The sequence below is a fragment of the Amblyomma mixtum genome, chromosome 4, assembly GCF_055824585.1.
Source record: "Amblyomma mixtum isolate Tamu chromosome 4, ASM5582458v1, whole genome shotgun sequence".
Classification (NCBI taxonomy): Eukaryota; Metazoa; Arthropoda; class Arachnida; order Ixodida; family Ixodidae; genus Amblyomma; species Amblyomma mixtum.
In genome coordinates this window covers 46,203,889-46,215,368 of record NC_143015.1, presented here as the reverse complement: position 1 = coordinate 46,215,368, position 11,480 = coordinate 46,203,889, and the positions used below count along the sequence as shown (strand labels likewise).

Genomic DNA, 11,480 nt, shown 5'->3' with positions numbered 1-11,480 from the left:
CTCACATTTCAGCTGTTTATAGTGTGTGTCCTGAATGTGCATTCACCTTCCATTGCAGCCAGAGCATCAGCCACAACCCGTTCTACGACATGCTCTCAGCGCGCAAGAAGAAGGCAGCGCAGCACTACAACCTCAAGTGATGACACATGCGGGTCCCCTGCAAGCCGTCCTCTTCCAAGACACTGAATCTAGTCACAATTTTTGTATATACCTCTATAACGATTTGCAATAATAAACGGTGATTTTATGGTACTTGTCTCACTATCTTCATATCTGAAGAGCAGCTGACTCTGAAGGCACTGGGCCAACTCAGGTGTGCAAGCATTTCGTCAGACTGGCTCAGAGTTATCAAGGAAGGCACTTGACATTCTGTGGGTTTACTGTTTTGGTTGGACTGCTTTTTATACTCATTGTTATGCAGGTCTTGAGAGTGTGGTATGGAAACGCATTCATTTAATTACGTGCTATGAATGCATTTTCATTCTGTATAGCAAAACTTCAGAGATGAGCTCAGTAACAGCAGGTCAACTATACAGCTTGTATAGTGGAGCCCTTGTGGCTTTCCTAAAGATAAAAGGTGTTGGAAGGTAAGGAGGCCCAGAGTCCTTCCCTGTATCGACCATTTCAGCTTCAGAGAAGCTGTAAGGGCTCCACTGTATGAGCTAGACGGAAACCATGCAGCCTTGTTACTTATGACAAAGGTGGTGCATTGGATGGTTTAGTTGGGACTGCAGCTGTGGCCTAGTGGTTTGAGCATCCGTCTCACATACGGGAGGTGCAGGGTTCGATCCCCAGTGCCGCCGGTTACCAACTGGTGATACAATGGATACAAGTTATCCGCTGCCTGGTGCTCAGCTTCTTTAGTGTGCAATGCTTGGGAAATGGACCCCTCCTTGACCTTGAGTAGGTGGAAAACCTTCTGCCATGGAACTTTTTGGCGACGGATGCCCTCTCGCCGTAAACATTCATCATCGGTATAGTTGTTGGCTGCTTGCATTTCTATTTTTCTTCACAGCCTAATGTTTCCAGTTTTCGTTGGATGTCTCCATTGTTTCCTTTAAATTTCGGTTCTTGGGGCTGATCAGTAAATAGGAAGGAGTAGCACACTGCAGTGCATGCAGTCTTAGAAAAGAGCCTGAAATGTAATGAATAAAAAAGCAGTCATGTTGACTGGCACTACATATTGGCCAGATGTAATGTACTGCAACACGCCATTGCATTGAAATGATTAGTTGAAAACGTCAACTTAGACCCAAGGGAAGGAAAGTCCCTAGTGGTTGTTTTGAACGCTTCAGATAAGTTCCACACTTCTATGTAATGCATTACGAGTAATTTATTGCTTGTAATTTGTTTTTGCATTTCATAATTCATTGATTACCTTTTGTAAGTTGCAATGTTCCCGGCAGACCAATCATTTTTCTGTGCCCAGTTAATATAGTAACGAAGACAGGACTGGCACAACTCGCAGCTTCAGCAGAGTTAAGAGCACAGCAGAAAACTCACAAGATGGCTGACTCGCTGTCCGAACCACGCACACACACTTCGGCTTCATCGTCGGCGCGCTCCCATGAGCACGCGCCAAGATAGTCGGGTACAACTTTAGTTAGTAGTGCAGCTCACCCCACCACATTGAGGACCGCCGCACAGAATTCCTCCGCAACGAAAAAGTAGTCCGTTGCTGAAACTTTTCTGGCTACCTATACAAGAAGCTTGTCAATAAAAAAAAATTGCAAGCTCTACAATTTTGATACCTTGCTTCAGTCAAACCTTAAAAAGCTGATTTCGTTTACTGTTGTGATCAGCCAGCGGAGTAATACAGGACGCCACAAACCATGACCCAGTGTTAGCAACTGATGTTTTTTAAAGTTGCTTATTTTTTTTCGAAAACATAGTTGTAGCTAGTGGCATAACATGCACTCTCTGGTAGGTCAACAAAGGTCGAGCTGTGGAGATGCCACGCGGCGTTAGCATAGAAAATGAAAAGCTAAAGCCATCCGAAAAACTAGATGAAATAGTGGGACTGCTCATGCGATTTCAAGAAGCACCATTTTAGTTTTGGTATGGACACCCATGTAGCACCGAAACAATATGTCTAACGTTTTTGATTTGGTGAACCATTAATTCAGTTTTCTTAAATGTACTTTTCTCTGGTGTTTTTGTGATGTTACTTAGAAAACTTTGTCTCACATTAACTCAACATTTAAACGCCATAAATGCAACACTCTCGAATGTGCTGAAGCAACCCTACACGAATATGCAGGCCCACCATTCGTCTAGGTACGCAACGCTGTGCAGGGACCAAGGACGATGGCGACACTTGAGCTCCACAACATGCAACTCGAACACTCTCCTTCGAACGGATACCATGGTTTGGTTTATGGGGGTTTAACGTCCGAAAGCGACTCAGGCTATGTGGGACGCCGTAGTGAAGGACTCCGGTAATTTCGACCACCTGTGGTTCTTTAACGTGCACTGACACCGCACAGTACATGGGCGTCTGGAATTTCGCCTCCATCGAAACTCAACCGCCGCGGCCGAGATCGGACCCGCGTCTTTCGAACCCGCCGTAACCGCTGAGACACCGCGGCGGCTTCTTAATGAAAGGTAAAAACTGAAGGTGGTATAGGCCTACGCGCTTAAATAAAGCCAAGCTTATGTCGCCATCACTGAGTGTCCCGTGAGTGATAGTGGTGAATGGGTAATAAGCAAAGCTCTCTAAAAAAAGTAATGGGCCTGTGCATGCGCTTTAGTTGCAAATGCTCTTTGAAAGGTGTTAGCCCCGCATTTCATTTCCGTGAATTTCCACCCACGGTCACGTCTGTTTGAAATGAAACGCGGTGGAAGCGAATTAGTTGCTCTATCTTTATTTGGCGATGGCCAATTTTGCAAAGCATCTCCAACGAAAGTGCTCTCTACGTATACTTTAAGGCCCCATCTGGACGATACCTTACTAATAGTAATGATGTTGGTGAGGTTGTTGGAAGTCATCCGCGCGAGTCGATTTCAAGGTTTATGGGAGGTGTTATACGTGTACACGTCATAGCGCTAACCAACGAAGATAAGGGAGAAGAGGACTAGACAGGCGCTATCTTTCAACTGAAGGTTTATTCAGGCGAAAGAGATAGGTATTCTCAGACAGAAATGGGCCAGCACAACTTTATGCTCTTTTCCAAACTCTTCACAGCATCTTCCTTCCGGACATCCCCAACTCAAAGCGACTCCACCATGTAGAACGATGTTCTGAACGATGAGCGACATGATTCTCAACGAACTTCTACACATATCTCCCTTTATTTTCAAGCTTTCTGCTTCATACATTGTTCCCTTTCCCTCGGTGTAGGGCGGAAACAATAAAGCTATGCGGTTAACCATCCGTGACGTTTCAAGGTCAAGGCTTAATTGAAAAAGCTTATATCAGCGTTGTGTCCAGGAGACCCTAAACCACGAAAGCTGGACGGCCATCACACAATTTGCATTTTCTTCTAACGTTGTACACGTGCACAGTGATGAAGTCTGGTCTGACGTGCAGAAACTGCATCGCCTTGAAGTCTTGTCTTTTGGCTGCGCTGATAAGCGGTCGGAGGGTTAGCGCGGTTATGTTTGGTTGACGATGTCGCTTCCTCTGTGCAAATCTAGATGCGAGTGAGTGGTGTGCGGCGCAGTCAGTCGTGAAGCTAATCTCCGTCTGTTTGTCCTCGGCAGATGCTAGCTATTCACTGCCGGTCAAGCGTGTAATTAGTTGGTTTGGCTTCTGCGTTAGTTTGCAGCGGCTTCCGCACGAAGGATGCCGGATCAACAAGACTGAAAGCTTCTCGAAACATCCAGCAGACCGTACAGGCTGTACCGAGCAACATTCATTGGCTGTGGTTACCTCTACGCCGACCCAGAATCACAGACTTCACCAAGCAGAATGGAAACTGCCTTGCTTGGATACCAATACCTGCGTAGCGGTGCAGTTTTAACAGAATGCGTGGTCGCTGTGCGTGTTTAGTCGACACGTGTACAAAGATGTAGGCTTACTGCGCTATTAAAAAAGTTGTGCACGACGGGATGTAGAGCAGAACAGCATTTACACCAGAGAAGGTAGACCACACATGTTCCTACGAGGGCTCTGGTACACTTTTAGAAAGAAATTTGCACAGAGAGAAGTTTTACTTCGCTCGTGCAAGGCTTCATACCTCAGCTCCTGCTAGCACTCTCTAGCTGTTATAGCAACAGCTTCCCGCATTCGGAAGGACGTAGTGGATACATCAAAGCTTTGGGAGAGGTTTTGAAGCGAAAAGCTTCACAGGCTCGTCAACAACGCGCTTCGCGTGAGCCACCCCTTGGCGCCGCCGCGGCGCGCCCTTCCTCCTGCTCGCCACCGGTTTACCCTTCGCCGCTGCTAGCGGTTCTTATCGCGTTATCGCAAGGCGTTGCGATAACGCCCGAGCGGCGGCGGCGGACTTAAGAGGGTGGTGGTGGTGAAAACATTTATTAATCATAGAGAGAGGTGTTGGGGGTCGTGACCTGAAGGGTCACGCCCTTACAACCACTAGGTGGGATGCCTAGTCAGGCACACCATTGGCGTTTGCCGCAGCCCGGGCGCGCTGCGTTAAGGCCCTTTGGGCCTCGAGGGTGCAGCAACCGCCAGTCCTCTCGGGTGGGGTTCGGGATAGGGGGTAGGGATGGGTTCTGCTGGCAGGCCCACACCATGTGGTAGGTGTCAGACACCTCCCCACAGTGTGAGCACCGCCCGTCGAATTTAGGATCGAAATGCTGTAGAATTGCCGGGCACAACATCGTGTTGGTGAGCAGGCGCAGGAGTACCCGCTCGTTGACCTTCCCCAGCCCTTCGCATGGGGTGGGAAGAGTTTGGTGCGTGGATTTGTAATAATCGCATATTTCCTTAAAAGTGTAAATCGGATTGAAATGGAAGTCCTGGTCGGCGTCGGGTCCCGTGGGAAATGCCCGGAGAGAGAGCGCGCGCGCGGCGGCGTCGGCTGCCTCATTTCCGTGGACGCCTTGGTGACCTGGAGCCCAAACGATAGATCGGTGCGCGGGATCCGAGTCTCGGCTACAATTTTGGTAAATACGATAAGCTAGGGGAGTAACCCACCCTTGCGTGACGTTTCGACAAGCCCCTCGTGAGTCGGTGATTATGTATTTGGAGGAGGTGTCAGAGGCTGCCAAAGCGATGGCAACCTCTTCTGCGTGAATTGCTGACTGGGCCTTGAAAGTAAGGGCGTCGACTGTTTTACCCTCGTGGACGACCGCGGCCGTGTACCATCCCCTGGAGTCCGGGCCGGACGCGTCCACGTAGAAGACTCCTGGTTTGCTCCGAAAATGGCGGTCCAAGGCTTCCGCCCGCGCCAGGCGCCTGCCATTATGATCCTCTTTGGACATATTGGTGGGGAGAGGCCGCACGTGGAGGGCGCGTCTCCAGTGTACGGGAAGGCGGCATCTCTCCTCTGTGAATTGAGTGTGCTGGATGTGAAGTCGGGCTAAAAGGCGGCGACCCGACCCTGTCTTTGTGAGACGAGTGTATTGGTTGTTGAGGTGGGCCTCCCGAAGCTCCCTAAAAGTGTTCACCATCCCCAGTGCCATAAGGCGGCTGGTAGAGGTAGAAACCGAGAGGTCCAGCGCTCGTTTCATGAATTTGCGGAGGATGACCTCGAGGGCATCCTCCTCCTGTTTCCTGTTTCCTGTTTCCGCAGTGCCTTATGGCACTGGGGATGGTGACTTAAGAGACCGCGTGCCGCGGCGCGCGCTCCGTAGTTACTTCTCCTCCTCGCCATCGGTTAACCGCTTGGGACGGCGGTCTCCGTCCCAAGAGAAGGTTCTTTCGCAAGGCGTTGCGAAAACGCACGCGTGAGCGGCGGCGGCGGCCGTAGAAGAGGCGCAGACATTCGCCATGGAAGGAAGAAAAGAAGACCCAGGAGTGGTAGCGAGGAAGTTGGCTCAAAATCTACACCGCTACCGTGGTGCTCCCAGTGCATTGTGCGCGAACTGCGACAGCCATGACGTCAAACAAAGCACAACTGCAGCTTTTCGCTTGTATATCCAGGCTTAACCAGAGCTAAGCCACTGCCATTTTTTTTCTCCTCGTCCCTTCCCTTGAAATTCTCATACAATTAAAAAAAAACTTGTTCCTGATGCCCGCACTGCGGGAACACATTTACGCAGGATGTATGCATTTACATCGCGACCTTAAATGAGCTCTGTAATACTTTATTAAATGATCCTGGTTATGTCCCAGTTGAACTAATATTGTAATAATATACAGACGAAAAGAAAGAAATCGACGCACGCAGTGGTAAGTTATTCGACGTACAAAAGAACAAGATTTTTTTTCTTTAACTTGTTTTACTCAGTGTTTGTATAGTTCCCATTTCACTCTCCCAGCGGCATGATTGTGCGGAGCCAGTTGAAAGACATGATCCGCACACGCAGCAGGATTTTGAAGGGTATGGTTGGGCCTTTTCGCTGCAAATCGGCGCTGTTTCCACGGTTAAAATCATCACATTGGTAGTACCAATAAATTTCGGCGTCACGTCGACATCGAGTTCGAAATTCATTGCACGAAGGGGCATAACTCAGCACATCATTACTTCAGTGTTGAGAGCTACGCCAAGGAACACCAACACCGCACTTGGCCGCCGTATAGTCCTCAGTGCTACGATTAAAGGCCGTTGTACGATCGTTTTTGGGCGGATCCGCCAGCGAGCGAACCGCTCGCTTTCGGCCTTCGCTCGGGCGTGGGGCGGAATGGGTGTTGTACGATCATTTTGGAGCTGGCGGACGAGGCGGATGGTTTAAAGCGTTCCGATTGGCGCACCCGGCATTGCCGTCTGTCCAATAGCATGCTCCTGTTGGCAACCTAGACGGCGCGAAAACGTTGTCTTTTTTGCTCCTCGGCGACCGGCACCTAGGCTGAACTTCGGCATAGCCATGGCGTGCCGAAGTTCAGCCGGCAACAGGACGAAGAACTTTGCACACGCAAAGGTGACGACACGCGGCGAACCACGGAGATACGAACCGGTTTCAAAGTGAATCGTCTCGTGGGTTGATGCCTTGATTCCCCGCTGTGCCCGCGCATTGAGCCGCTGCGAAAGAGCTTCCGTACTACTGGGGCACGTAATGGAGGGCGAAGAAACGGGCGCATGTACAGTATGGTAGCACTCGAAATTAAGGCAGACTGTGACCTGTACATTTCCGCGTGAGCGAATTCGGAAGCACATATTTGCGGAATCTGTAACGCGTACCAATCCCACGGATGCCGGGATGGATGCGCGCAATGTCAAGACCGCATTCTAGGGGTATTTAAAATGAAGGATGTCAAATTTTCAGAAAGGAATGCTGCGACGGTCATACAGTGACAAAGGATAACAAATTAACTGACAAAAGAGATTATGAAGTCTGCATTTATTGGGAGAAGCCCAAAAAACAACTAAGACAGGTGGAAAATGACATTATGGAGGAACATGTACCAGTGAACAGCCTCAAGAGGGAACAGTTATTGATGGATGAACTGAGGGGGCTAATTAGAAGCACTGTCCCCATAATGGGACAGAGGTGTGAAAAGGCCCAGGGAAAGTACCTGAAGGCATTCCTGAGGTTATAATTGAAAAGCAGGATTAATGATAGCCATCATGGGTGAACTGCTGACACCTACTGGGAATTCTTGTATGCAGTGCTGTACAGTTGGATACTAATTACCGCACATGCATTTGAGCATTGATCTTGCATAGTGATGGAAATGGGGCAATAGCTGCTGGGTGGTAACTGGCAAAGGCCAGCATTCTGAAGTAAGAAACAGTACGTGCAGCATGCACTCCATACATGCGTATACACAGTGGTTCCTGCACTCTGTCGTTTGTAGCCACAAAATTGTTGCATAGGGTTCTCTGTGCTGCTGAATGATAGCAGTGATGTCGGGTGAATATGACTGTTATTATTTTCAACTGGTAACCGTCTGTGCAATCAAACACATGCTTTTAGTGAGTTTCCATTGTTTGCAGAAGCAAACCGACATCCTGAGTGGAATACTTTAACACAGACGTTGGCTGCCTACCTACAACATAACTGCAAGTAAAAAAATAATGATGCATTTCATGACAATGGTTTGCTGGATTTGAGGATGGTGACCTTGTGGAACACACATCAAACATCTCAGCAAGATGAAACTGCTGTGACTGAAATTTTATGATTCTGGTTCACATACCGCGTACCTCATATATAGTAGGATAAAACTTAAAAGAAACAGCAGTTGTTAGCACTCGGTCATGGCCCGAGGCATCCTGTATTACTCCACTAACCAATAACAGTAAACAAAATAAGTTGTTCGATGTTTGACTTTATTAATCTATCCAGGTATCAGAATTCTAGAGCTTATCATTTTTTCTTGTAATAAGCTTCTTATGGTAGTATACAATAAAAGTTTTAACAGCGGACTACTTTTTTTGGCGCGGAAGAATTCTGTGCAGCGGTCCAGATGGCAGAGCTTCACTGCAGACTTAAATTGAATCTGACTATAGTGTTCGGTGATAACATGTTCTGACAGCCAAAAACCAAAACTGAACATTGGTTGTTGGCTGAGCTTAAATGCCAATTCAATGCAAACAAAAATATGTGTTGTAGGAATAGATACGCATAGTTAACATGAAACAAAAAGAGACAACCCGCAACAAACACCTCACTGATACTGCCAACTGTCCAAAGCGATATCACGAACAGTGTATGCTGGACTGTCCTACACAAGAGGTGACGTAAAGCAGATGCCTCTGTGTTCTCTTAGATAAAAGGGAATACTACCGAGGCTTAGTCCATGCTACTGCTTCTGACGTCAAGGTGACCTTGACAAGATTGGTTGTTGCATCTGTAGAGAGGGCATCTGCTGCTGCTGATGTGGACTGCTTGTTCACAGCCTTTAACAATGCTCTGTCATAGCACGTTAAAGAACCCCAGGTGGTCGAAATTTCCGGAGCCCTCCACTACGGCGTCTCTCATAGCCTTAGTCGCTTTGGGACGTTAAACCCCATAAACCAAACCAAACCAGATCATTTTTGCCCAGCTTGGTTCTTCAGCTGTGGGAAATCCAGCATCACCTGTATATCATTCTTCTTGTGTCCCTGTTCACTCCAGCCGCACTTCAACTCTATCCACATCATAGTATGTGTGGTCAAATGACATCAAACACGCCACTGTCTCTCATTAAAGAAAAGGTGTATGTGTGTATTATGCATGCATGAAAAAATCAGCATATTTTAGCATGTTACCATCAGATATGAATGCATCTATACATGAGGAAATTACAATGTTCCCAACCTTTACTAATATGGAAGATCAGTGTTAACTGCAGGTGTTTACAATATCACAGAAAAATGACGACGCAATAATACTGATTTCTTTTCTTATTTTTTTTCGTCATGTTTTTCACACCATTACGAAAATCGAAATAGAAATATCACTCAGTGGCTTCAAAGCGGATATGGTGCGCATCACTGTACTAAAGTGCACGCTTTTGTTCTGCAGTGACAGTGGGCAGGCCGCTTCCTTTTACCAGTGCTTCCTGAGGTGACATTGCAGTGAACATTGTGCAAACCAGTATGCAGCATAGTAAACAAGTGTGGAAAGTTCTGTTGAGACCCAATCAATATTGACATGCACAGAAACAAGGTGGCGTATTGTGCGTACAACCACAAAGCATTCTTAACTGTCCCATGAATTTAAAACAAAGTGGTTGCTCCGTATTTCAGAAAAGTATACATGTGCCATCCTCATTAATCCATACATAATTAGATAAGGGAGTAAGTACACTGGCCTAGAGGTTAAGGAAATGCAAGAACCGATTTGGAAAGTTTACATAGCAAATATTGGCGGAGACTAGGATAGAATGCTTTGTATAGTCAAGGGAACGGGAACTGCTTCATATTTTGCAGTTACCTCAAACAAACACAATCATATCAAGCAGAATGCGAAAAAGTTAATTTTCAGAAATAAGAGCTATGATGTCTCAGGACAGAATGAATTGAAAAATAAGCCATTGAAGTATGTGTGGGCCATAGATGCTTAAGTTCTCCAGTAAAGCTCTACAGCAATATTGAAGGTACGTCCTTTCTGATCAGTAAAAAATAATATGAGAAATTTTAAGGGCAACTCTGATTCCCAAAGCAGCAAGCAAAAGAGAGAATCTGTATTTGTTAATCGATATCCGCACCACTTGTTATATATAAAATAATGTCGTACTAGTTACTAGTTACCAGTTTCTTAGCAAAATATCCTTATTCCACTGCCAGTCTGGGTTGCAAAGAAACGAATTAACTGAGCCATCAGTAGTCATAAGGAAGTTGGAAAAAAACCAAGTTGAAGTCAGGCCGAAGGATGACGAAGAAAAACAGAAAGGCAGTGATGACTTTTGTCTTTTATTGCTATCTCTTTGCTGCAATCTGATGATGAGAGCTTTTAAGCTGAACCAATTGCCCAGTTAATACTATCCTTAGTACATGTGACTATATACAAGTTACATGCATAAGCATACAGATGTAGAATTCTCACTGAGCCACATCATGAAGTCAGTGTGTTGCTCAGCTGAGCAGAACAGACAAGCACAAAGAGAAGCCTGGTCAACAACAGGTGGGTGCACTAATGCATGTTTAGCTTTGCAGTCGGCGAATGTAGGTAGCTAGAGCTAGCTTGTGCAAAGTTAGCCCAAATGCTACTATTGTGTAAATCTGCCCCGATATAGTTTGAAATAAATTATGAACAAAGTTCTCAATGAACACGTTATGCATAAGAGAGCATTGTACTGGTTTGCCGAGGTGACCGAGTGACTGAGCACTATATCAGATCTATTTGTTTTCATATTTATCACACCTCAGTGGTCCTAAATGACGTTACTTTAGTAGCGAGCTTTAAAATGGTGTGCCAGGTAGGAGCTCAGTGAGTTCGTAATTTATAGCATGATTTCTGTAGTAACCACTTTGAAGGACAGTAAGATACACAGCCTTGTGGGATGCAAGACCGTTACAGCCTTCTGTGGCACGAACAAAAACGAATCTTGAAATTCAATGGCATATGAGCTAAACGAGGCACAAGAGTGTTAGTGCACCTAGTGCACGAGAGACTACAAGTTGGGACTGATTAGTTGGGGACGTGTTGGTAAGGAGCAAAAAAAACCTGCATAAGATGAAGACATTCAAATAAGCACTTTTGGTGCTGTCACACTGGACCTTCAAAAATGGCCTGAGAAAATGAAACAAGCGGCTCAGGACTGAACTAATTCAAGGATTCTATTTAAGTTAGATTTGTGCCATGTGACATTAGAATACCCAAGTTGATGACACACAGGGGAGTTGAATGCAAGTAACTTGGAAGATGGTGATACTAACAACACGTCATGGTGTAAATATCCTAGGTTGTGGGTGGGTGTATGAGGATTATTAGGTATTTGAACCAGTATGCAGTGAATATACCTTTATCGGAAGGCCTTATAAGTTGGC

The 11,480-nt window shown here is 46.3% G+C and overlaps 1 protein-coding gene across 3 annotated transcripts in view; it reads left to right on the top strand.

Moving 5' to 3' along the window:
• Positions 1 to 252, top strand: part of step (cytohesin steppke) — a 74,918-nt gene extending 74,666 nt beyond the window's left edge. For all 3 annotated transcript variants that reach the window (XM_089586414.1, XM_089586415.1, XM_089586416.1), the window contains exon 5: positions 59 to 252. In XM_089586414.1, the coding sequence (XP_089442540.1) occupies positions 59 to 140 (82 nt within the window). In that variant the 3' untranslated portion in view covers positions 141 to 252. The remainder of the gene's footprint in view (positions 1 to 58) is intronic.
• Positions 253 to 11,480: the final 11,228 nt, after the last annotated feature.